At 33.0% G+C, this 26,454-nt stretch overlaps 1 protein-coding gene across 2 annotated transcripts in view; it reads right to left on the bottom strand.

The window, feature by feature from the left end:
* Positions 1 to 1,419: 1,419 nt before the first annotated feature.
* PPIP5K2 (diphosphoinositol pentakisphosphate kinase 2) overlaps positions 1,420 to 26,454 on the bottom strand; it is a 77,496-nt gene continuing 52,461 nt past the window's right edge. Inside the window, exons 25-32 of one of the 2 annotated variants that reach the window (XM_015140511.3) lie at positions 24,855 to 25,022; positions 21,649 to 21,822; positions 20,307 to 20,379; positions 18,589 to 18,708; positions 17,655 to 17,717; positions 14,038 to 14,178; positions 9,886 to 10,011; positions 1,420 to 3,105 (exon numbers count right to left, since the gene is read on the bottom strand). In XM_015140511.3, coding sequence (XP_014995997.1) covers positions 2,993 to 3,105; positions 9,886 to 10,011; positions 14,038 to 14,178; positions 17,655 to 17,717; positions 18,589 to 18,708; positions 20,307 to 20,379; positions 21,649 to 21,822; positions 24,855 to 25,022 — 978 coding nt within the window. In that variant the 3' untranslated portion in view covers positions 1,420 to 2,992. The remainder of the gene's footprint in view (positions 3,106 to 9,885; positions 10,012 to 14,037; positions 14,179 to 17,654; positions 17,718 to 18,588; positions 18,709 to 20,306; positions 20,380 to 21,648; positions 21,823 to 24,854; positions 25,023 to 26,454) is intronic. The other variant, XM_078005090.1, reaches the window with a different exon arrangement.

Below are 26,454 nucleotides of genomic sequence, written 5' to 3'. Positions count from 1 at the left end.
TTCAGAAGGAGTGTAAAAATTGGTCCCATGAGCTGGTTGTGGTGGCACGCACCTATAGTACCAGCTACTTAGAAGGCTGAAGCAGAAAGATTTCTTGAGCCCAGGAGTTCAAGGCTGTAGTGAACTAAGACTGTGCCACTGCACTCCAGCCTGGGTGACAGAATGAGAACTTGTCTAAAAAAGAAAAATGTTCCCAATGGCAAGAATTCTGTTGTTTTGATATCTCCTGACACAGGAAAAGAGAATTAGAGAGGGGCTAAACAGAAGAGATCCCAACCCCAGCTAAATAAGAATATAGGCAGTCTACAGTGTCCAGATAGTAAGGCAAGGATAAAATGATGTAAAGTTAATAAACACTGTATACTATGTGTAAAGCAAACTCTTATAAACACACAAAGACTGATAAATTTCTACTAAAGTATGAATACAAAACAAAAATGTGAAATCTTGGTTCAAACTGGCAAGGAACTAGTTAACAGTGGATATTTAGGTCAGACAGAATCAACAGAACCCAAAAAGAAGTCCGGATGAAAACAGAAAATTTTTCCTTGGCTAGTGAGTTTTAAGTGGATATTTCTTGAAGCACTTTTAACTTTTCTCTCATAATTGCCATCTATTGCCTTTGTGCTCTATGTTTACACTAAGTACACTGCCACATGTTTTTGTTACTTTACTGTACTCCCTTCAGCCTCTATATCTTGTCTATCATTGACATAAGGTGTTCAGCACACTTTTCTTCTTCACCAAAAATTGCTGTAACACCCCCCACAAATTTGCTAGTATTTGAGAATGGACTATGTAACTCATTTAAACCAGGGCAGCAGAATCTGCCAGCACTAGACTTTAAGGGCTAAGTTAGGTCTGAGCTTATTATATGGCTTTTAAGGGTGAAGGAACTGAATAATATATTATGAAGATTAATATCTCAGGGTGAATAAACAATTCTTCATGCTGGGGTAGTTCACCTCTTTGGGATGCAGGACTGGGCTATAAGAAGAAATATCTTCTAGTATTTAAAACCAAAAATCTCACATCTTCTCAGGACAGAATCAAGTGAGAAACAGATGCTTCAGTCAAACTGCCACTAAATAGTGATAACTATAATATTTTGCTCTGATATAGTAGACTTTTTATTTGTTTTGGAAAATGATTCTAAGATTTTTACAAACAGACTCTCTAGTCTACAGAGCAATACTACTGAGCTGGTGACTACAGTAAAGTAACAGTTCTTGCATAACGATAGAAAAAGTGAGTTGTACTGTACTTTCTAGTTTGGAAAGTAATATATTGCTATGTATATAGCCAATAATAAATTTCATTTAATATGTAAGTAGTAGTTAATAAAAAAATTCCTGATTTTTTCTACTTTGAAAACTAAAAAGAGATAAGAAAATTTTAAACATTTACCATTTAAGTCTCTTTGATTCTGGAAATATTTTAATTAGGTTCCACTTTAAAAAAAAAGTCGTTTCCTTATTACCTCCACAGTGAGTACATTAACTACATTTTCACAAACAGAAAACTTACATATATTCAACTGTTTACAAGACATGTCTCCATATAACACATTTACATTCATGTGAAGTACATGAACTTCTTTAATTGTATATATTTATAACTCTTACATCTGGTACCTTTTAAAACAGCTAACATATAGTATGCTTATTTCCTATAAGTTAATTCATATATGACTAAAGTGAGAAGAATCTCTTTTGAAGAATTACGATAGTTATATTCATACCATGGGAAATCTATAGTTTTTCTAAACGTAAGTTTCAAGCTAAAGCTTTAGCAATTTAAGTTATTTAACTAGCAATGCATGAAATTCTTATCAGATTATCCCATTTGGATTACCAGTTTAAGTCATTTCAAGTGGTTCACAATTATTTGTGCATTGGTTGGGGGGAAAAGCACCAAGGATAATAAATTTATTTTTCATATCATAGATGAAATCACAGCACAATGATTTCAATATCCCTTCAAAAATCTAATCATTTATAAACAGCATTTATTTCAAATGCTCAATCTTTAAGCTTTCTTAGTGTGATCAACTGATACACTAGGGATAAGAATGGAAATGGTTAAAAACAGATGCTATACATAATATGTACTAACTTAACAGAATTCAGATTTCTCCTAACATTGTTGATTTCCATTTTTGAACTGACTTCTTTAGATCTAAAAAGAACTCTGAAAATAAATGTAACATTTATATATTTGTCAACTATACTTAAAAAGAAACTCTAAAGGTGCCTTTCTTGTCAACATATGAAACAAAAGTTTTCCTGATGAACAAGGCACCTTGTATGGTAAGGAAATATATAAAGAAAATATTTTCTACAAATTAATATATAAATCTATGTGCACAAAGGTGTAGTTCTCCCAGCTGCATATGTAATATTTTAAATAACATATAATAAAAAAAATTCAAAACACAGATTGAAAATTAGCCCATGTGGCTAATATTCCAGTTGTTAAATATTGCAGCATATATGTCACTGTAACAATTGGGAAAGATATTCTAATCTAAACGGTTAATGAAATCTCTCTGGAAAGATACTTTAAAAGTCCCCAGTATGTAACCCTGGCTATCAAATTTCAACCTAGAAGTTTTTACAGCTAAGATGCAATCCCATGAATATAAAAGTGTGCACAAAGGCCATCTAATCAGACTCTGCAGTACATAGCATTACTGGTGTGACTTTGGTACGAGCCTGCTGGGCTTTTATGTTCCTTTTCATTACTATGTGCACATGGTAAACATCATATTAACAACAATCAATTTTTATCACTATAAGTTTTGCTACTCACAGAATGCCTACAAACATTGTTTTAAACATTTCCAGATCATGACAAAAGTTCCTTACCTGAATATAAACAAAGAAACCCTTAGATTTAAAAACATTTTTAAGTGAACACATAAATGCATAAGGAGAAACATAAGAACATACTATTTTTATAAGTATAAAAAGTTCCAGCTTCTGCTAAGATTTCATTTCTTTTTCCCAGTGTTTTTTTTGTGTTCATGCGTTTCTGTTTTGCTAGTTATACTCTTTTTCCGAGATGAGGTATTAGGAACAACTGCACTAGAAGGTCCACTTGCAGCTACACAAAACAAAAACAAAAACAAAAAACTATTGCTTAAGTTTACACAAACAATCCAAGTTCAAATAATACTGCTGATTGACAAAACAATTCTTGTTATAACTGTGATGTAAATGAAATGTAAAAATTTAATATAGCATTTTTAACCTTTTACTTTTCAGAATTCAACACAAATATAGAAAGGTAATGACAATGGACTGTGTTCATAAAATTAATTTCTCATTTTACTCTACATTCTTCCTAGGAAATGAATATATTTTTATAATTTTTAACTACCATTCATTGTGCTAATGATTTTTAAATTTATACTTTTGGCCTGGGCCTTTTCCTTTAGCTCAAGACATGTATATACAACTGCCAATTGAAACTTTCTTTAAAGATATCTGACAAGAAAGACAAACCATGTGCATAAACTGAACTCATCATTTTCCCTACAAGCATCTATTTCCTCCTGTATCTTCTATCTTATCCCACTCTAAAAAGCTAAAAGGTAAGAAAACTAGAAGCACTCTTAACTTAGGAATCATCCTTCCATATCTAAACCAACATGAAGTCTTAATGAATTATCAAAAAACTACTCTAGGCCAGGCAGGGTGATTCATACCTATAATCCCAACACTTTGGAGGGCCAATGTGGGAGGATCGCTTGAGCCCAGAAGTTCAAGACCAGCCCTGGCAACATAGTGAGACCCCCTTTTCTACAAAAAACTTTAAAAATTAGCTGGGTGTGGTGGCACACACTTATAGTCTCAGCTACTCAGGAGGCCAAGGTAAGAAGATTGCTTGAGCCTGGGAGGTTGAGGCTGCAGTAAGCTATGATTGCAACACTGTAGTCCAGCTTGGGTAAGAAAACAAGACGTTGTCTCAAAAGAAAAAAATGATAATAATTAATAAATAAATAAAATAAAAAACCATTCTAGGTGGCATTACTTTACTACATTTCTAATATGGATGAATAGATGTATGGGTAAGCTCCTATCAGACCAATCTTCCTACAGATAACAAATATACACTCTGTACTAAATATGAGGAAGAACTACCTGAAGACACTAAATAGTGAACAAGAGCAGGCCGTTACTAGAGAAGAATCAGTACTTGGAAAAAGGGAACAATATGGAATAAGATTCCCCTTCTTTTTAGCCTGAGGATAGGCCCTAATACGCACCATGTACAATGGCTACAAGTCCAACATAAGAAGCAGAAGACAAGTATTGCGGCAACCACAGCTACTAGAAAGTAAGGTGGAAAATCTCAGAAAGGATGAGCCCACAATTCTATTTGTAAATGATGGTCAAATGTATGGCATGAGCAGAGTAAAGTCCAAGGAGCCCAGCTAAAGCAAAATGAACTGAAATTTTTGCCAGCCACTACATGGAACACCATGTTTTACAATCTGAGCTCAGCTAAGGCTAACTCTTTGTTTAAAAACAAACAAAACAATATTTTTTGGAGGAATATAACAGAAATAACAAAATCCAGAGTTTCTATAACATACCATTCATAATGTCTACAATATAATCCAAAATTAATATACTAAGAAACAGAAAAAGATCTTTCTTGCTGAGAATGCATAAATTGATACAGATCTCTTTGGAGATGAGTCAGATTAACAGACAAGAATTTTAAAGCAACAATTCTAACTATGCTCTAGGACAAAGACACATAAGTTTATAATGAATAAAAAGAGAAAAATCCCTGCAAAAAAACTATTTAAAAGAATCAAACAGAACATCTAAAAGAATAAATACCTGAAATAAAAGGTCTGAAATAAAAACTAGATGGGTTTAACAACAGAATGAAAAGTAAGTAAAAGTAAACATCAACCAAATCAACCAAATCAACATCAACCAAATCAACATCTTTTTTGGAGTATTACCAAAAAAGAAAAAAAAAATAGACATAAATATGCCATAGTCAACCTGCTGAAAATCAAAGATAAAGAGAAAACACTGAAAGCAAGCACAGAAAAACAACCCATTGCATTTATGCGAACAGTAATTCAAATTAACTAAGTCTTCTTATCAGAAACAATGGGAACCAGAAGACAGTAGAATATCATTAAAGTGCTGAAATAAAAAATTTTCTACCCAGAATTCTCTATTTGGCAAAAACTACACTGCAAAAATGAAGGCAAAATAAAGCCATTTTTCAGACACAATAAAATGAATAGAATTTGTTGCCAACAGACCTGCAGATTAAGAAATGCTAAAAAGCTTCAGGCTGAAGGCAAATGAAACCAGATGGAAACACAGACTTCAAGGAAGGAATAAAGAGCAAAAAATGTGGCAAATATATGGATAAATATAGAACCTCTTTCTCCTCTAAGTTTCTTTAAAATACATATGACTGCTTAAAGCAAATATCATAACATTGTATTATAGTGTTTATAATATATGTGGAAGTAACACATAAGGATAACTATGTATAAAGAATGGGAAGAGGGTAAGGTAAATGAATCTATACAGTGGCAAGGTTTCTATATTTTACTTTCAGTGGTGCAAAATTAACCCTAAGTAGATGGTGAAAAATTAGGAATATATATTTAGAGCAACAACAACAACAAAAATGCAAAAAGATATAGCAAAAGTCCATAGAAAAAGTTAAATAAAATTCTTAAAAATATTGAATTAGTACAAAATAAGGTAGAGTAGGAAAGAATAAAGGTATAATCATCAAAAGGAATAACAGAAAACATAAAGTAGTAGACTAACCTCAACAGATCAATAATTACATTAAATGTTAATGAACTGTAAACTGCAACTATAAGGCAGATATTGTTAGAATGCCTTAAATAAGAAAGTTTGATGACCTATATCACATCAGATAAAACAAACCTTAAAAACAAAACATTAATGGAAATTAAAGAGAAAAAAAGTCATGATAATAAATGAGTCAATATATTAGGAAGATCCCATAATCAAATATGCATTTAATTATATAACAGAGCTCCAAAACACACAAAGCAAAAATCTGCCAAATGAAAGGGAGAAACAGACAATTCGGCAGTTGTGAGTGTAATTGCTCTCTGTACAATTGATAGAACAACCAATCCCTTCCTTGACCACCTCTCTGCCAAAGAAAAACCAAATAGTAAAGACTCACTATCTGAACATTATCAACAACCTTGACCTCAGGCACAATGATAAAATAGTGTCCATTAGGATCAATGAACTATAAGACAAACATTTGGGTTTTTTTTAGTACACATATTATATTCAAAATATTCCAGATGTTAAGCCATAAAATAAGTCCTACATTTAAAAGACTGAAATGACACGGCGTATGTTTTTATAACTGCAATGGAACTAAATAAGAAATTGATTAAAAACAATAAAAAACCCCTCAATATTTGGAATTTAACCAATATAATTCTAAATATGCAATGGATCAAAGAAGAAATCACACATAAACTAGAAAGTATTTCTAACTGAATGATAATGAAAATACAATATAACATTTGTGAGACGCAACTAAAATGCTTAGAGGGAAACTTAAAGTTTTAAATGTTTGAAATAGATAACAATCAATGACCTAAGAAACTAGAAATAGAGGATAAAAGTAAACCCAAAGAAAGTAGAATGTAGAAAATAATTTTTTAAATAATTAAAATAATTTAAAATAATTTTTTAAAAAATTGTGTTTTAAGGCCGGGTGCCGTGGCTCACACCTGTAATCCCAGCACTTTGGGAGGCTGAGGCGGGTGAATCACCTGAGGTCAGGAGTTCGAGACCAGCCTGGCCAACATGGTGAAACCCCATCTCTACTAATAACATAAAAAAATTAGCCAGGCGTGGTGGCAGTCACCTGTAATCCCAGCTACTTGGGAGGCCGAGGCAGAATTGCTTGAACCCGGGAAGTGGAGGTTGCAGTGAGCAGAGATCACACCATTGCACACCAGCTGGGGCAACAGAGGGAGACTCAGTTGAAAAAAACCAAACAAACAAAAAATTGTGTTTTAAACATAAAACCAACAGAAAAACAAAGAGCCAAAAGTTGGTTCTTTGAAAAAGCCAACAAAATTGATAAATCCCTAGTGAGAATGATCACAAAAAAAGAACACAAATTACCAGTATCATGAAAGTTATTACCACATTCATTAAAAAGATAATAAAAGAGCAACAAATTTGACAACTTACATAAAATGAACAAATTCCTAAAAAAAATACAACTACCAAAAGTATCACAAAAAGGAAAGATAAATTCTATCAAAATTAATTGAAATAAAATTAATTCTACCAAACATTCAAGGAAGAAATAAAAATATTATAAAAACTCTTTCAGAAAATAGAAAGCACTTCCAAATTATTTTATGAAGCTAGCATTACTCTGATACCAAAACCTGGAAAAAAGGCATTACAAAAACAGAAACAAAAATACTACAGACTAATATCCTATCTTTTACAAATGCAAATGCAAATTTCTTCAAAATCAAATTCAACTATTTTTTGTCAGCATTTTTCTATCTTAACTTCGTGACACATTTGATTGTATTGTTGATCCTTCCTGAAATGCTCTCTTACCCTGACTTCCAAGATATTATTCTATCATGATATTCTTTCCGTTTCTCTGATATACTTTTCCGGTTGATGATCCTTCTTTTTCCCACTTTCTTATCCCATACAGTTACATGCTACTCTGTTCGTTTGTCTTACCCTATGTTTTTTTCCTCCGAGAATTTTATAGACCTTCATATATATAATATATCATGACTGAGTAGGGTTCATCCTAGAAATGCAAGGTTGACTTAACATTTGAAATGTCAAATATAACACCATTTGTACTTTATTACTTAAAAATGTTGGCCGGGCGCGGTGGCTCAAGCCTGTAATCCCAGCACTTTGGGAGGCCGAGACGGGCGGATCACGAGGTCAGGAGATCGAGACCATCCTGGCTAACACAGTGAAACCCCGTCTCTACTAAAAAATACAAAAAAAAAAACACTAGCCGGGCGCGGTGGCGGGCGCCTGTAGTCCCAACTACTCGGGAGGCTGAGGCAGGAGAATGGTGTGAACCCGGGAGGCGGAGCTTGCAGTGAGCTGAGATCTGGCCACTGCACTCCAGCCTGGGCGGCAGAGCGAGACTCCGTCTCAAAAAAAAAAAAAAAAATGTATATGAACTAATGCATTTATTATGTGTCTAAAGAACAATGTACTGAGTCAAAATGCATTCAAATCCTAGGTCTACCGACTACTACCTATGTAAGCTGAGATTAAGTTACTATCTCTGTTACTTTTTTCATCTGTAATGGACATAAGAATGGTATTGACCTCTAACATTTATAGTGAAAACTATGAGAATAGAAAAAAGCTTATAATATAAGTAACTATACAAATGTTAGCTTTTTGTGGTATATGGGATGCATCACAACTTATATTTAAGATACTTACTCAATTGTCCGTTGTTTCACATACTTATTAGTTGGAATGTGCAAGGTTCAAATCTATAATATTTGTGGTTTAAGATACTACCCCTGACTTACAAGGCCTGGTAATCTGATAGTAATCAGGTATACTAGATCAAATCAGTAGCACAGAGCATTATTGAAGTTCATGTTTTGATAATCATAAAAATACATTATCAGTGGAAGAGGTCAGATTGAGTCTTGAAGGATGTGAGGTAAAAGGGATAACATTTTAATAGAAAAAAAAGGCATGAATGCTAAGGGAATTTATTTGGGGAGAAGTAAAGAGAGCAGTTTGGATACAATATAACAATAGCAGTTACCATTTCGTGAGTGTTTACTATGTGTGCCAAGTACTTTATATATAAAATTGCAATTATTTCTCACAATTTTATGAAGAAGGTAGTATTACCCTGATTTTATGACTATGAGACTAAAGATCAGAGAGGTTAAGTAACTTGTCCAGAGTCACACAGCTAATAAGTAGCAGAACTGAGATTTTAATTTAGGTTTCTCTGACTGTTAAGCATAAACTCTTAATCAAAAGAACATTTGAGAGCACTAAGAAGAAAAGAATGAAGACATCTGCAATGAGGCCGTTGTCAAAGCTTTGGAGGTATATGAAATTCTCTGAGGAAAAAATATATAGGGTAAGAAAAATGAATAGAGTATCATGTTCTTGTCTGGGATAAGAAAGTAGAAAGAAGAAGGATCATCAAACAAGAAAAGTAGAGGAATAAGATAAATGGATAGAATATCACAATAGAGTAATAGGGTAAGACAGCATTTCAGGAAAGGCCAAAAATATTAAATGTGCCATGAAGCTAAAGTAGAAAAATGCTAATAAAAGATAGTTAATTTTGGTAGTCACATAATCAGACTGAGAATGGAGAGATGCAAATATTCTCAGTAAAGAGAAAACAATTTTTTTCTTTCTTTTTTTAATACTTGAGACAGGGTCTTGCTATGTTGCCTAGGTTGGGCTTGAACTCCTGGGCTCAAGTAACCCTTATACCTCCACTTCCTGAGTAGCTGGGATTACAGGTGTATACCACTATGCCTGGCCCATAGAAATTTTCATATAAGATGATGCCTTAAACTCAAAAGAAAGGCAAAAGAAGACAGTCCATAAATTAGTTTGGGGAAAAGTGTGATTGTGAAATATATTTTGTGAACAGATGTGGGGAGAGAGGAAGACAACAGACAAAAAACACATATATATCAATAGACTACAATAATAGATTTTTAACCCTTAGGATCATTACGTTCTAGGGAAGTGTAAAGATCCTAATTAAAAACAAATTTAACATTTAAAAAGCAAGTTACTATTCCTCTTATTTCTGGGGCAAATCCACAAACTCAACACACACACCCCTAACCTGGTTTGCTGCTTGCTTTAGTACTCTTTAAGGTAGCTGGTGGTGTTGGGAGGATCTTTGCAGGTGTATACGTATTTAAAGATACTTTTTTTCTCATTATTGGACTGGAACGCAAAGCTGTAGAGGCTGAAAAAAATAAACAAACGTTAATTTAATAATTTCCTGCCAATTATATCTTAACATCACAGAAAATTTCTTATAATTTAGTGAACCTACAAATATTCATAATAACAGAAGAAAATGGTCAAGGTAAGCTTTGCAAGGTAAATTCAGCAAAATCATCTTTTTAAATAAAAAGATAGTTCTCTTATGGCCTTAGACAAATCGATGTTTTGTTTATATTGTAAATAATAAGCATTTAAATAGTATGCACCAAAGGAATGCCAAGAAGAGAGCAACAGACTTATCTTTTGCTGACAGAAACTGAGGTTTTTAAGGCATGGAAAAGAGCTAATGGCATAGTTTTCTTGAATGGTAACAGAGTCAGTAATCCCCTCACCAGGTGTGGTAGTTCATGCTAGAATTACAGGCATAAACCACCATGCCTGGCCAGGGACTGGGAGGATAAATTTCAACTGGCTAATATAGAAAAATAATTTGATTTATTTATTACTTACAATTTAGTTAGGCCAAGGCAGGAAGATCGCTTGACCCCAGGAGTTCAAGACCAGCCTGGGCAACACAGGGAGGCCTCATTTCTATTGAAAATTTAAAAATTAGCTGGGTCTGTGGTTCCAGCTACTCAGGAGGCTGAGGCAGAAGGACTGCTTGAGCCTGGAAGGTTGAGGCTGTAGTGTGCCATAATTGTGCCACTGCACTCCAGCCTGGGCGATAGAGCAAAACTCTGTCTCGGGGGCGGGGGGGAATAAAGAGACAGAGTCTTGAACTGTTTTTCTCTAAGAAAAAATAATAATTATAGATTCGGGGATGTTTCATCTACAAATATAATGGTATACTAAACTACCATATTTAGGAATAAACTAATTAAGTTATAAGTAATAAAAGACACTATTTTCCTATATTAGCCAGTTGAAATTTAACTAAATAAGAGGGAGTGAATTTTAAAGTTGGGTTTTTCCGGTTCTCTTTCTAACTAAGACAGAGAAATTGAAAGGTGTAAAAAGGAGAAGTGGGGATAATTCTTAAGTATGGAATCCTCTAGGCAAGGACAGGCCAAAGTAGGGGATATTAGGAAGAACCAATAATCAAATATGCATTATATAACAGAGCTCCAAAACACACAAAGCAAAAATCTGCCAAATTAAAGGGAGAAACAGACAATTCTGCAGTTGGGAGTGTATTTATCCACTACCAGCATGAGCTTGTAGATACCCTAAACAAAGGGAGATGCAGCGTGCTTTTGAAAATCAAGATGTGGGCTAGTTATGGCAAATGTGCCTTTGCTGGTTGACACCTACAAAGAATGATTATACATTTAACTGAGAGAGCTCAAAGTAGTTATTAATGAAAATAATCTAAGTGATAAAAAGTCCTTAAAACATCATAAAACAACATAAATTTACTTAGCCCTTTCCTGTTTGCATATTTTTACCCTACTCTATGAACTTCCATCACTAACTTATCCTAATTAATATACCTACTCCTTTTTCTCCAAGCTGATATTGTCACTTCCCCATTGTAAGCTATCTTTTAGTGTTAATATTTATTTATTTTGCCTTAGGTGAGAAAAAAAACTTGGAAGGACAGAGAATGATTAACAGTTCCTTTTCCCTTGATATAAACACCACAAAATGAATATAATTCTATGTATATGATGATATATATATATATCAAGTTACAGCTTGATAACTCAGAGAACTAATTGCAAATAATATAAATATCCTATGATTTAATAAATATTATTCCTATAGTTACTCTATAAAATGCAAGATTGAAATACTTTCATCATAACTGGCACCCTATTTTCTTTGCTATTCAAAAATAATGAGAAAAATAGAGGCTTTAGAAGACCTGGGTTTTAGTCTTGCTTGACCACTAACTCATTGATTTCCTTAACTGTATCTTTCTGTGATTTTTTTCTTTAAATGGTAAAGCTGCTCTTAAGTGAAATCTTAAATTAAATAGACCAAAGCAGATACTCTGGTTGAAGCAGCCATGAAAGACACAAGTCCTAACTATTCAGCATCTTTCTCTTCCTCATGAAATTTCCACAGTCTCTTGGGAATACAGTTTGAAGACCAATGAACTAGATTATCTCTAAGGTTTATCCAATTCTATGAGCCACATTAAGTACATTTACTTTCTCATTTAGTTCTGTTAGTAACTAATTGCATGAAATTTTAAGAGAGCTAGAGGGACTGAGGTACAATTTGTATCCATGATATACAGAAAAGCTAATTAGAAATTAGCACAACCGGAACAAGAATCTAATATCCTTTGCTTCATTAATATCCTGCAGTAATATACTCTGATGAATTGAATTCACTAACCACAAAAATGAATCCATCAAAAGTATCACAAAACAAACCTTAAAATGTTATCTTTTTGTAAATATTCTACTAAAATTCTCCTTTCGTAACAAACACCTCCTTACTATTTTTATTACCTTCAAATCATTCACTGCAAGTCTTCTAAAATCTAAATAGTATTGATATCTACCCCTAAATTCTTATTTACTAATTAGAATAATTCTTTAATCTCTATTTTAAGATTTCAAATCCTTTCCCCAGGGAAGCAATGAAACATCATTAAGGGTGAAGGGGTAAACTAGAATTTATTCAGGTTCTCTACTGTATTCTGAGGTAACAGCATTGTCCATTCTATCAGGTTATAGAAAATATAAAAGGAGATGACCACCTTCATTTTCCTGACTCTGACCTTTACCACTTGGAGAAGTTATTTCATTTGGAGTATTATCAGTTCTAAGAATCGGACACATATATATGCAAATTTTTAAATTAAGACCTACTTCCTAAAACCATCCCTTAAGTGAAATACTTTAGAACACTCACCAATATACATCTCTATTACTGTTAATGATTGAAAGCTGGCCTCTACTACCAAAAATGGAAGAAAAGGGAAAGGTCACTACTTTGTATAAATGCAGGGGGTATCATTTAGACAGAATATAAAGAGAATAGAGCTCTCTAGAATTATACAATGTGGTGGCCCAGGAAAGAGGAGAGTGATGGTCAGACATAAAAGTGGCATTCATTCCGAGAGCTCTAATACCTCATTTTATTCTTGAGCAAAATTTATTTACAGCACTCAAAAAAAGAGGAATGATATACAAAGAAAGTTTGTCACTTTCTAAGATATGACTAGAATAGTAAGATTCTTAGCTCTAAGCAAAAAGCACTCTCTCCCAAAACTAATGCTTTCCAAACTGGAATTTCCAAAGTACTGAGGAATCCTACAGAGCTGAAAACGACAACTGGCAGCTGACTTCTCACACCTAAAAAGGAAGCCCTGAGCATTTCCCAAAATGATGTCCCTCAGAATAGTGCCATATGATATTTAATGTGTTACCAAAAAAGTGTTTTCTAAAAAATAAGTTTTGGAAAATCTGGGTTATACAGCCTTCTTTACAGAAGAACGTCAGCCTTTTATATGCTAATACAGCTATACCTCTCCAACAGGAGGCGGGATATAACATAGTTTCTAAAACTTATTTAACCATGAACATCTTTCCTTCAAACACACAAATTAATCTCTTCAGAATGTTTTCTGAGATACACAATTTGAAAAACTGTTGTCCTAATTTGCTGTCTTTAGTTAAAAGCTCTTTCTACTTACCAAAGGTAGTCAGGAGATGAGTGTGTATGAATGGGTTAATGCGGACTGTTATTTTGCAGTTTTAAAAAACTTTGCTATAAAATTATATATAATAGGAATGTGAGATTTCTAGCAAACATAGTTTTAACAAAAGACCACAACCCTATATTTTGTTGACTTCTACTGCTTTTTTTTTTTTTTTGGTAAGAAAAAAAGAATTTGGCAGAGAGTAAAAAAAAGAGCTACAGTTCACATTACACCAAAGAATTCCTAATAATGTCCCTTTATACTCCTTTGTCCCCTAAACTTCTACTCATTACCACTACCTGCTTTTATGTTTTCATAATTTCTGTTATATTCGGATAGTATGTAGTTGCCCAGCAACTAAATAATAACAATGAAAGAAAAATTTCCTACAAATTTCAGGGGTCTTCCGTGGAACATCAGATGATGGAGAAGCAATGGAAGCAAGAAATTCATCCACTTGCTTTAAAGATAGGGCATTATGAAGAGTTTCTAGAGGACAAATAGATGGCACCATGGAATACAATTCAAAGCCTAGAAGAGAAAAAAACCAAAAACAAAAAATAAAAGATGGATATTTTAAAAATCAGTAATTAAAAAGGAAGACTACTGTTTAGAACTGGACAGTTTAGGTCTTTTCAATCTATCACATGCAAACACACAATATCTCTGAAGTCATGACACCAGATGCTATGCAATATGGAGCTGGAACAAGATGTGACAAAGATTTCTTTTTAAATGTAATCATGTAGTATAGCATGCACACAATTTCATTCTATATTGGTAAAATCTAAGAATAATACTTTAAAAACCTAGGGGAAAAAAAACAAAGAAATACAAGTTTTCAGTTTTTATTTTTTGAAGTCAGGTCTATTCAGTGGGTGAATTAAGCTGATGCCACATGATGTATCCCTGATGCCAGGATGCTAACAGTAAGTTCTTGTTGAAAAATTATATAATTACTTGTGAATAATTTTTTTAGATACTTTTCCAGGCGTGCCAAGACCAATGACACTCTCTAGTATGAGCCCAAAACAACATTCATTCATTCATGCTGGAATAAAAATTCCAAAACGTATTTCACCTACCTTTACTGTATAAACACATAATTATATTACTAGGAATCACTGGCTGTGTAAAGTTAGGTCAAGTTAAAAGCAATACAAAATACAAATATGATCCTATTTTTAACAATGGCACAGAAATACAAAAATTTCATGAAACAACCATGCAAATATGTATTAATACCATCACTGAAACAAAAGCACTTAAATACACAGTTTATGTTTTCAAACAAATAGGATATAGGTTATTCACTTTTTTAAAAAAGAAAATTGCCTGTTTATTTAAACTTTATTCAACTGAATGGCTTTTAAAATTGCTTTCATATACTGTTAAAAATAACGAGTCTTTCTGCATCTACTCGTCTAAAAATCCAAACAAATTTCCCCCAGTTAAATACCTACAATACTCAAATAAAATTTTCTATCAAGTCAAATATCATTAAAAGTAAAAATTAACCTCAGACTGCAAGACTCTTTGCTTCAATAGGTGTGTGCTCATTTTTAAATTGACTGATGTTTGATTTATTTAAATATTGAAGGAAATATTGACTCAAGAACTGCCTAATTCTCAGTTAGAATAAGGAAACTTTGGTTAAAAGAGAATCTAATCTTCCTAGGAAGATAACCAAAGGACTTGTAAAACTGGTATGTCTGATTTTCAGGTACAAACCAAAGCATGACAGAACATTACACATACTTTGAAAACAAAAACAAAAACAAAACTATACCATAACAGCAGCTAAAGCACCTAAATTAAGCACTAAAGAAATTAGGCTTGCACAACTATTACATTTTTTAGAAGTACAAGATTCATGCAAACGAGCGCAAACCCTTTCTTTGCATTACACTAAACTTAACGATGAGATCTTTTCTTCTTTCCTCACAAGGTTTATATATCTTTTATAGCAATTATTTTATTTCATTTGCCTGCTAGATTTTATAACAGGCAAATGACAATATAATTAAGTTCCTCTAGACTACATTTTTTTCCACTTATCTTTAGTAAACTTTCCTTTGATGCACAATGAAAGGGTTAGCGCAGCAATTTAAAAAGCCACCCTGCTGACATGTTTAGAAGCTATAAAAACATACCACTGGAGCCTAGAAATTCCACAGAGGAAACGGACCAGCACCTATAGAGGTGTAGGTGTTCTGCACAGAGGCCCAGAAAATAAGGTAAAGCACTGTCAGAAGGTACTTGTTTCACCATGTTCCTTGAACTAAAGATGAAGGGAGGGGTAAGTCCATGATATGTGTTAAAGATGGAAATAACATGAAAGTTAGGGGAAATAAAAAGTAAAAGGAAGAGTCAAATGACAATTCGTAAGACAGATAAGACAACACAGTATTAAAAAAGGAAAAAAGGAAACCTTAAAACTCAAAATAAATATTTGTAGAATTGAAAGGAATGCATCTCATATGCATTTATATGTGCGGAAAATCCACATTTTTTTAAAAAGAGCCTAAACCAAAGGAATATAAAATTACTCTATTTTCTATTAAAATTAACAGAAATATTTTTAATTTTTAAAACCTTCAGTTAAACACAGATTCTCCTAGATAATAATACCTCGAATACTGGTTTTAAACACATAGCATTCAGTACAAAAACTATGGTCTTAAACCTGCAATGTCTCTTCTTAGAATTTTTGTGGCTTCTGTTTTTCTTGTGACTTCTGTGTTTCTTCTAAGAGGTTCTTAGGCATGCGGGTTCTTTAGAAGCTGCAGCTGTATCAAATAAGAATCACTTTCTTCAAAAAGTAGCATTTAAACAGCTACAATGAAGGGAAAGTACATTAAGCTTTAAGGCTAAATTTTTACTTGTTGAGGATGAGATCTTCTTATTCCACCTTCAAGAATTATTAGTGCAATGTTATTTAGACGTGTTGTTAAAGGATCCAGAACGGGGAGAATGACCATAAACTTGTGTTGAATCCTTTAGCTTCATAAAAGTTTCTGAAAAATCTGACTTGAGTTTTTGAAAGACTTACTTGCAGTTAAAAAGAAAAAGAGTTCCAGGGATAAAAGTATCTTCATTCCATGTGTAATACAAGCAAAAATCTGTAAGTTTTCTTTTAAATTCTTTGATCCTGAATTATTGTAAAATGATCAGTAAATATTCCCTCTTGCTCCACAATATCAAGGTCTATGTTAGATGTCATAATGCTGCAATAATTCCTTTTACAAATAATGGTCATGAAAAACTTTCCTATTCAGCCAGAAAAATGGAATTTAACAGAATTGGGTTTCTAGATCTTAACTTAATCTTCCTCTTATTAGGAGCCCTCTAAATTTTAAGAAAAGCAGTGGTACTAAAAGGAATTGGTTGCTTGATAATAGCAAACCACATTGCTACACAAGAACAAAGTGAATGCTGGACAAAGTTTTCAGAGTGCTCCAGACCAAATAGGGTTTTGCTTTAGGAAAATAGCCAGGAACAGACGATGTTATACAGAGAAATATGCATCACCCGGTGCCCAAGAATTTTTCAAAGACACATCTTATTTTGGCTATTTGACACGGGTGACTCTATATATTTGTTTAACTATCTCAATAAAACAACCATATGATCAGAAAATTAGGAAGAAAAAAGTTATTGAGAATTAAGAAAAATTAAAGAATACTAATTGAAATTTAAAAATTTGTGTAGACTGATCATCTGAGAAATTAGAAGAAATTTTCAGGTGTTAATTTAGCATTAAAACTCATCATCATTGTGGTCATTTAAAAGTTTGATGAGTAATGTTAAATTGCTATATAAATTACAGCTGAAAAGGGAGCTAGACAGTATCAATAATTTGGGTGAATAACAAGTTGGAATTGTATGCCAATTGATAATAAGGATGAAGAAATGAATGATACTGTATACCCCACATTTTGAAATAAAATAAAAATAAAAAAGGGATGAAGCAGGGGAGTATCTTTTAAAATAAAAGCAAAACGTACCATTGGTTGGGTGTCGAGCAAATGAGATAGAAAACCTTTTAACAGCAGAACCGCGTGTGGCGTCTAAGAAAGAGAAAAACAGGTACCTGAAATTCGTAACAGCTACAAAAAGAAGAACACTTAAAAGAAAGAAGGGAAAAACAAATATATGAGGTTAGAAAGGTGGCATGCAGAAGGGACAATGACAGAAGGTAATAAGGCAAATATTGGTTAAAAGAAGTTAACTAGCTTGATGACAGAGGAAAAGTGTCAAATGAAATATACAAAAGAAAGAAAAGCAAGATGAGCTGGCAATTCTGGTAAATCCATGTTTTACTGTCTAAAATAAATGTGTTGATAAATGAGAAACTGTTTTAAATAAAGATGATCCTGAAAGAGCTAGAACCACTACTCTTAACAAAAGGGACACGCTTCCATGAGCCTCAAAAAATTCTGAATATTAAAACTTAAGGTATATTAACAACATTAAGAGGATCTCCTTCAGCTAGGGATCCTAAAATATTCTCATCCTGTGTTTATTTTTATAAAAATATTGCCAATATAATATTGTCCTCTACTTATAAACATTCCACTCACTTTAATTAGCTTAATAAGTAAAATAAGTGTTAACAATAAATAAAAGTTTAAAAGATCAAAGAAACACTTGTTCTTTATAATATAGATTATAAATTATCTAAAAGAAGAATACACACAATACTATTTTCCATTTCAACAAACTTATTGTACAAGTACTCTAAACCTAACTACAATTAACTGTCTGATGAAACATGGATCCAAGTTGTAGGTAACAGAGAGCACTGATAGTCATTTAGGCAAAAGATGACAGGATTTCACTCGAATCAGTCAGTGGCCTTAGATTTGCCTTTGAGAAATACTGCTCATGGGTGTGTGCTTGGGTGTAGATATGAATCTGTGTGTGCATGTGTGCACATACCATCTATGCAGCCAGAAGAGGTCAGCTTTTTACGATGAGTACGAGCATAATCCTGTAGGTTAGGTGCGCTTGAAGAACCCCCGAGCACCGAGGTGCTAAACAGGCCCGCACAGTGAGACCCTGATGGGAGTTAGAGAAAATACATACACAACGGGTGTTCTTCCATTCACATTGGGAATTCATGCAGCATGCAATTAACATGGCTCTTACCACATATAAGGCAACTTTTGGAAGTGCCTTGAACAGGCTCACAATATTCTTGTAATTTCCTAATGATGTCAGTTTTAATACAATACTTCTAAACACCACTATCATTTATCATAGGTACAAATGGGGTAATTTAACATTGGACAAAATGTTATCTTTGAGAAAAAAAAATATGTCCATACAATAATTAGACATATACATCCTAAAGTATTAAAAACACTGCCATAAAAATAACTTAGGACAAGAAAGAACTCTGTTAATCAATTCCCAAGGGCAAGCCATATTTAAAAAAAAAAAAAACAAAAAAAAAAACCCAAAAACCTCTCCTAGCACAAATTAAGTCATATAAAATCAGTATTTTTAATGTATATTTATAAATGACAAATCTTTCCTGATGCCCCTGAATTAAGAATTACTACTCTTTCTTATGAAATAAAGTATATCAAAATTTATTTATTTGTGAGAAGACCAGGTTCTTTTCAGTCATTCAAGGCCTAAATCACTTTAAATACTTAACAAATGACTTAATATCTTAATTAATAAGACCCCCAATGAAAAACATTACTAGCAAATAAAAGAGTCAGTATAAACTGATGCTCAATTTGTAGCAAAAGTTTTTACATCCAAATAACACTTTTATCACTGGGGAAGGATTAAATAAATTTCTATCAAATATACTATGATACATCAATAAGAAGGAGTAATATATAAATTTCTATAAATATACTGTGGGAATATTAAAAACTATCATTACAAGCTATATGAAATTAACTAAAGAGAGATCCTCAAGTATGTAGGCATCAACACAGTTCATACACTTAGTACAGAGATCACAGTACATACATAAACTTACAATGAGATCTGTTTATGCCTTTATTAAACCTATCAGGACAACTATTTACAGAAAATAATATGCCACTATCTCATAGTTTATCAACCATGAGCTTTAAACCAAATGACTTTAGAAAGGTCTTTTCCAATGTTGCTTTGAGTGTTAGCAAAGAACCAATTATGTTCTATAGGTTAATAAAGACTGAGAGTGCCACTGTGCATTAGTTTTGCTTGGTTTTCCTTATGAGCTTCTCAAAGGAAAATTAATATATTCATATTTGGTGAAGTATTCCATACTTTAAAAATATTTTTAGTCAGAAAAATGGAAAGTTCCTTTCTGCATGCAATAGCATCTTTTCATCTTTATCAACTGGGAAAATGACATTTCCTTCATAAATTAACTTACAGAGTACAAGATTAAAAACTAGCATTGGCAAGTTAACTAAGTGGTTATCACTGCAGGCATTCAAAAGGGTTATGCAACAAAACTGAATGCTATCTCTTCTTCATTTTATCAAAACTATATTTTGAGTTATGCAACTCAACATTTCTGAATTAGTACACATCAAATAAAAACTACAGCATAGCATTTGGTCATGCTTTCACCAAAGAGTTTTACATGTGTGCACAATAGTGAGTTTAAGAAGGGTATGGAACACAATTTCCTTTACACCACATACCTACAGTAGGATTCTGTTTCTGTTCCACAAGAGTTCTCGGTGTTCGCAGGTAATTAGCATTTTCAGATACAACCTGCATAAGGAATCCAAAGTAAATGAAGTAAAACAGTAAAATCAATTAAGAAGTCCATACTTCATATGCAGCCTGTTCCAGACAGACAAAGGTTAATAAGCTGTATGATAAATATTAGTAGAAATACATAAAACATGAAAGATCATGCAAGATCCCCTTTTGAAGGGAGTCCATTTCATGAGGTCCTTGCAATGAAGTGGTGCGAAGCAGGCATTCAGAATGAAACATCATGTATGAAACAAGACAGATGAAAAGAAGCAATTAAGAGATTGATATAATTTCACTGTTAAAAGAAGCCAAATGCCCACTCTTAAACAGCTCCTGTATTTGAAGGGGGAAAAAACAACTACAAACAAAAGAAAGGGCAGACAGAGACTCTTGAGATCACCATACAATTATTGATCCATGCATGGGCTTTATCAGAGTAACCTTTAAATATTCACAGCCTTAATGGATACCATAATCCCTTTTCCTATAATCAAATGCATTATATTTCCAAAAGGAAATTGCTGAAATTATCAGAAACCTCATGTGTGACAGTAGACCTTCCAACATAATAGAAATCATGTATATTTTAAGTTTCCAAATGTCATCACGGAAAGTCCTTCTGAAGTCATTTTATTTTGACACATATTGTTGATGGACACATATGCAATTGTTCCCTCTTAAAGAGAACATTAAAATACTATACAGTCCAAAGAAAAACAGACTGTATGTATTCCTTAAATTAGATACTTCCAAATAATAGAATAATGAGGAAGAAAATTATCAATATTTGATATATTCTGCTAATTAAAACTGGGCCACATAAATTCTGGTATTTTCAAAAATGTTTACATTCTCAGCAAATTCCAAATTGAATCTAATTTTTTCAAATATGGAAGAAAATCTTAATACATTTTCTTACAATCAAATTACATAATTTGTTTCTGAAAGTTTTAAAAGACAAGTCAAAAAGAAAGATTTCTTTCATTTTTAAATAATTTTGTTAACAAGGTAAAATTCCAGGAGAATAACATTTATTGATTGTTTTTAAAATCCTGGATATTTGGAACCTTCTCAGTAAAAATACTAAACACATGCCATAGAAGTGATTTCTTTCCCTTGAATATTGGCAGATATCATAAGTATTTTTAAATGAACTCAAAATTAAAAAACCGAAGGATTTACTCTGATGTGAAATACAAGGGATTAGATGTCCTCAAAGACAGCTGTTTGTTGCTCTGAATGCAGGGAGGAAAAATGTTTAATGAAGTAAAGTTTAAAAACCTGTTGCCATGAGCCAAAAATACTGGATGTGAAAGCCAATGATTTGGGGGAGACAGGGGAAGAAGTGATTTGTTCCCCTGATCTGCGTCTTCGACGCCCAGTACCCACACCACTGGTATAATGCAGCCAGGTACCAGTACCCTCTGGGCTAGACACACTCAGGGGGCTCTCTTCCTGGAAGTGAGAAAGGGGGCAAAAAAAAAAAAAAAAAAAAAAAAAAAAGCAGAGCATGCAAAGTTAGATACAACAGAGCCAAATGATCAGAAAGAAAAAAAAATACAGTTTGTTTGTTTTTGCTTATTAATTTTTTAAAAAAACTATTAAACAGCAATTTGGGAGCCAAATATTTCACTATTTGAGAATTTGATAGGAATGACTAATAAATCTAATTGCATGTGATAACAATTATGGAAATATTCTATTACATTAAAAGACATAAAATACTTATACTGCTTCATAATTGTCCCTTCCCTGTTAAAACTGGAAATATTTTAGTAAGTTTCTTTTTTAGCAACTTTTAAAATATAAAGGTTTTCTGCTTAATTTTAGATATTCAAAGATTTTGTCCTATTTTGGGTGAATTTTTCAACTCAAGGCACTAAAGAATTGTGCAAAGGGTCAAAGGGATTTCAAGATACATAACTTAGAAAACTAAATCTGTCTGCCTGACATATTTAAAAAGTTCAGAGATCATAAGATGGACTCAAATTGCACCTGTTTATACTTTCAAGCTATCTATTTGCCCCCTCCAGAGATTATTTACAGATTTAGTAGGCAAAACATGCAGCAAACATTCTCATTATACATGTTTGCATGTTCAGGTTTCAGAGAGTGAGGACAGAGTAAAATCTACTTGCACAAAATGAAGAGAACAGTCTTTTTCTCTGTGTGTCTTTTGGAAGTACAAACTTCTGATATCCATGGAGATGATGGACGCTGGAAAAAGTCTTCAAGATTTTACTTGAGTAATTTACCTTATGGAAGTAAAAGTTTAGCATGGCATAGAAATAATCTCTTGAAATCAACTAAGTATTTATGAGAAAAAGGTTTATAAATGTGTTTTGCATTTTAAAGATTAACGAGGACAGTGCTTTTGTTAGAGGTTTTATAAATATAGATAAGTGGCAAAATGAAGATTTACAATACATTTTGCTGTATTCAGTGTTATACAGGCTTTTTGGAGGGCAGAGGAGAGGCTTTAATGGTGAAATTCTGAATAATTTGATTAACTATAGATTGCTTATTCAATAACACATCAAAATCACTGCACTCACACAAATAGTAGTATAGGTTATATTAATTAACATAGCTTATGTCCCAAATTTTCTGAAACTAAGGATACTTGAACATAATCCCAGATTTTTCATTTTTTCCATTAAGTTATAATAGTACAAATAATTCCAAGTTCTATAATTGTTAAACACCCTCTTTTATAACCATCTTCTTTTGTAACTAAAATATCACATTCAAGGGAACCTTAATGACTATATAATTTCCATTATAAAGTTATAAGGATCTACTTTATGGACAGATTTTTGCCTATACAAAATTGTCAAACTGGAGCACATATACTTTTGAACTTTGAGAATCATAAAACACATATATTTGCATAATTTGGGGCTGTAGAAATGAGCACAATTCTTTTTGTTGTTTTTATTCTCACCTATCAAATGCTAAAAAATGTTATACCTAATTCTTCAGGCTTGGCATATTTAAATAATTTTTTTTTTAAAGTTGATGGTTATATCTTAATTTCTTCCTTTACACATACATATATATATGTGTGTATATATGTATGTTTGTTTGTTTATTTATTTTTTGAGACAGTCTCGCTCTGGCTGCAGTGCAGTCAGGGGCAATCTCGGCTGACTGCAACCTCCACCTCACAGGTTCAAATGGTTCTTCTGTCTCAGCCTCCCAAGTAGTTGGGATTACAGGCCCACACCACCACGCCCAGCTAATTTTTATATTTTCAGTAGAGACAGGGTTTCACCATGTTGGTCAGGCTGCTCTCGAACTCCTGACCTCAGGTGATCCAGCCACCTTGGCCTCCCGTAGTGCTGAGTTTACAGGTGCGAGCCACTATGCCAGGCCCCTCTTCCTTTACACTTTTACTAGAGCATTTAGAAAACAGGTATAAGCACTGACCTCAATCAGTGTTGGGAGAATCATCCTGCGGAAAATAGAGATAACCTCAAATACAACTTATTTAAAGTATTAAAAATGTATACAGGTGCTAAAGCTTTATTTAACAAGCTTCATTCTAACTGTTCAACTTTCCTCTTAAATGTTACTTTATTAATTATTTAAATGTTTTCCTATTAGAGAGCATAATAATTATTTTAGCCTATTTATAGATCTTAATATAAAGGTAAAATTTTCAATTATATTATCAAATATTCAAATTCCTACATAGACTTTGCAATTAGGCAAACAATTTGGAATTTCATTTTTTTACCTATAGTATCACTTGAATCAGTTATTGCTAAAGCATCTCCAGCAAATGCTGTCCACTTTTTTTTTTTTTTTTTTTTGAGATGAAGTCTTGGAGTCTTGCTCTGTTGCTCAGGCTGGAGTGCAGTGGTGTGATCTCGGCTCACTGCAAGCTCCGCCTCCTGGGTTCACATCATTCTCCTGCCTCAGCCTCCCGAGCAGCTGGTACTACAGGTGCCGCCACCACACCAGGCTAAGTTTTTGTATATTTAGTGGAGACGGCGTTTCACCATGTTAGCCAGGATGGTCTCAATCTCCTGACCTCGTAATCCACCTGCCTCGGCCTCACAAAGTGCTGGGATTACAGGCATGAGCCACTGTGCCCGGCCTGCTCTCTACTTTTAACTAAAATTATTCTTGATTCATTAAATCAGGCTTTTAAAAAAATGTCTTTATTGAAGATTAACCTAATGTAAATATTCCTAATATAACAAGACAAAAAAAAGCATTCATTTTTCAAGTTCCTAGAAACAGCTTATTTTATATTTGCATTCTTTTTTATGAAAACTATATGTAAAGCTCAACATTCTAAAACTAATCTATTGTTGAACTGCCTCTATATTTTTTGTAATTTATTTAAAAAATAGATTAAATAACATTTAAAAATTTGCTGGTTTCTCAAGCTCCACAATTAAAGCTGTATTTTCTTTTCTGCTTTATTAAAATATAGTTAGTTTATTTTATGAAAAATGTGTTCTGATACATATACTTACATCATTTGTAGCCATCTTCCTAGATCTTGGAAGTGGAGACTTCCTGTGTATATGAATTGGCTCTGATACCATTGGTTTAAACAATATCACAGCTCGATCAACCTCATCTCTTTTAGAAGTATGTGGTTCATCATCATTATCAGTTTTAAAAGGTCTCCTGCCTTCATTCTGTGAGCAAAGAATATAAAACACTTCTATTCAGATTTAAGAAATATCTTCTGATGAACAGATTCAACTACCACTGGTAGAGGTACTTGAAATACATATACAAGTTTGTTTACCCAGATGAATGAACATTAACTGAACTCTTCTAACAGCTGAGTATTATGCTGTGTACTATGAGGGAAAAGGCAGAGTCTCTGAGTTCAAAAATACATACACTCTATGGAGAAATTAAACAGTAAAATGGCAATTAAAAAACCACATAAGACAAAGTGTTTAATTACATTTCATCAAGTGCAAGAATAAACAAACAATAATAATAAATGACAGAAAGAAATAATAGAGATGAGCTTTGTTATATAGGAGTCTCATCATCCTAAGCACGAACTAAACAGCATTTGTATTTATAAATTTTAGACTATTTAAATATATTCCAAATATTTCTAATAAATGTGATAACTGCATTAAAAGTAACTATCATTCAATGACTCATTGAGCATTTACTAAGTGTATACCGTGTGCCATGAATTATACTAAAATATCCAACTGTAAGACAATGCAGGCCGGGAGTGGTGGCTCACGCCTGTAATCCCAGCACTTTGGGAGGCTGAGGTGGGCAGATCACGAGGTCAGGAGATCGAGACCATCCTGGCTAACACAGTGAAACCCCATTTCCACTAAAAATACAAAAAATTAGCCGGGCGTGCTGACGGGTGCCTGTAGTCCCAGCAACTCGGGAGGCTGAGGCAGGAGAATGGCGTGAACCCAGGAGGTGGAGCTTGCAGTGACCGGAGATCGTGCCACGGCACTCCAGCCTGGGAGACAGCCAGACTCTGTGTCAGAAAAAAAAAAAAAAAAAAGACAATGCATAATGCATATATTAGGCCACAGTAATACAGTAAAACACATATTTCAAAGCAGTAAAAATGGACATACTAAAACTAAATGCAACTACATTGCTGAATCTCCTAAACATAATATTGGCCAAAAGAAAATAAGCTGAGTCCATAAAAACCCTCATCAAATTAAGGGTTACAGAGAATAAAAAGGTACTTTTTAAATCAAATAAGGGATATCTAAAACTTGAAGGGATCATTACAGTTAATAATAAAACACTCAAAGATAAGAATGTCCACTATCACTAAATCTATTCATCATTCATAGATGATGTTATGATCATATACATAAAAAATCCAAATGACTCTAAGGGTAAATTATTAGAATGAATAACAGTATATATTAAGTTATACATTTGCTACTTATAAAATTTTTATACAAAACTGAGTTAAAATTTAATATGACAACAAAAAATGAAATTTAAATAAATCATAAAAGAAATTTAAATTTATCATAAATAAATTTATGATAGCATAAAAAACTATAAAGGAACTAGGAATTAATCTGACAAAGATGGTATAAGACAATTATTTGGTGCAAA

The sequence above is a fragment of the Macaca mulatta genome, chromosome 6 (assembly GCF_049350105.2).
Source record: "Macaca mulatta isolate MMU2019108-1 chromosome 6, T2T-MMU8v2.0, whole genome shotgun sequence".
Classification (NCBI taxonomy): domain Eukaryota; kingdom Metazoa; phylum Chordata; class Mammalia; order Primates; family Cercopithecidae; genus Macaca; species Macaca mulatta.
Note: the sequence above shows the minus strand (reverse complement) of the source record. Positions and strands in the feature narration are given on the sequence as shown.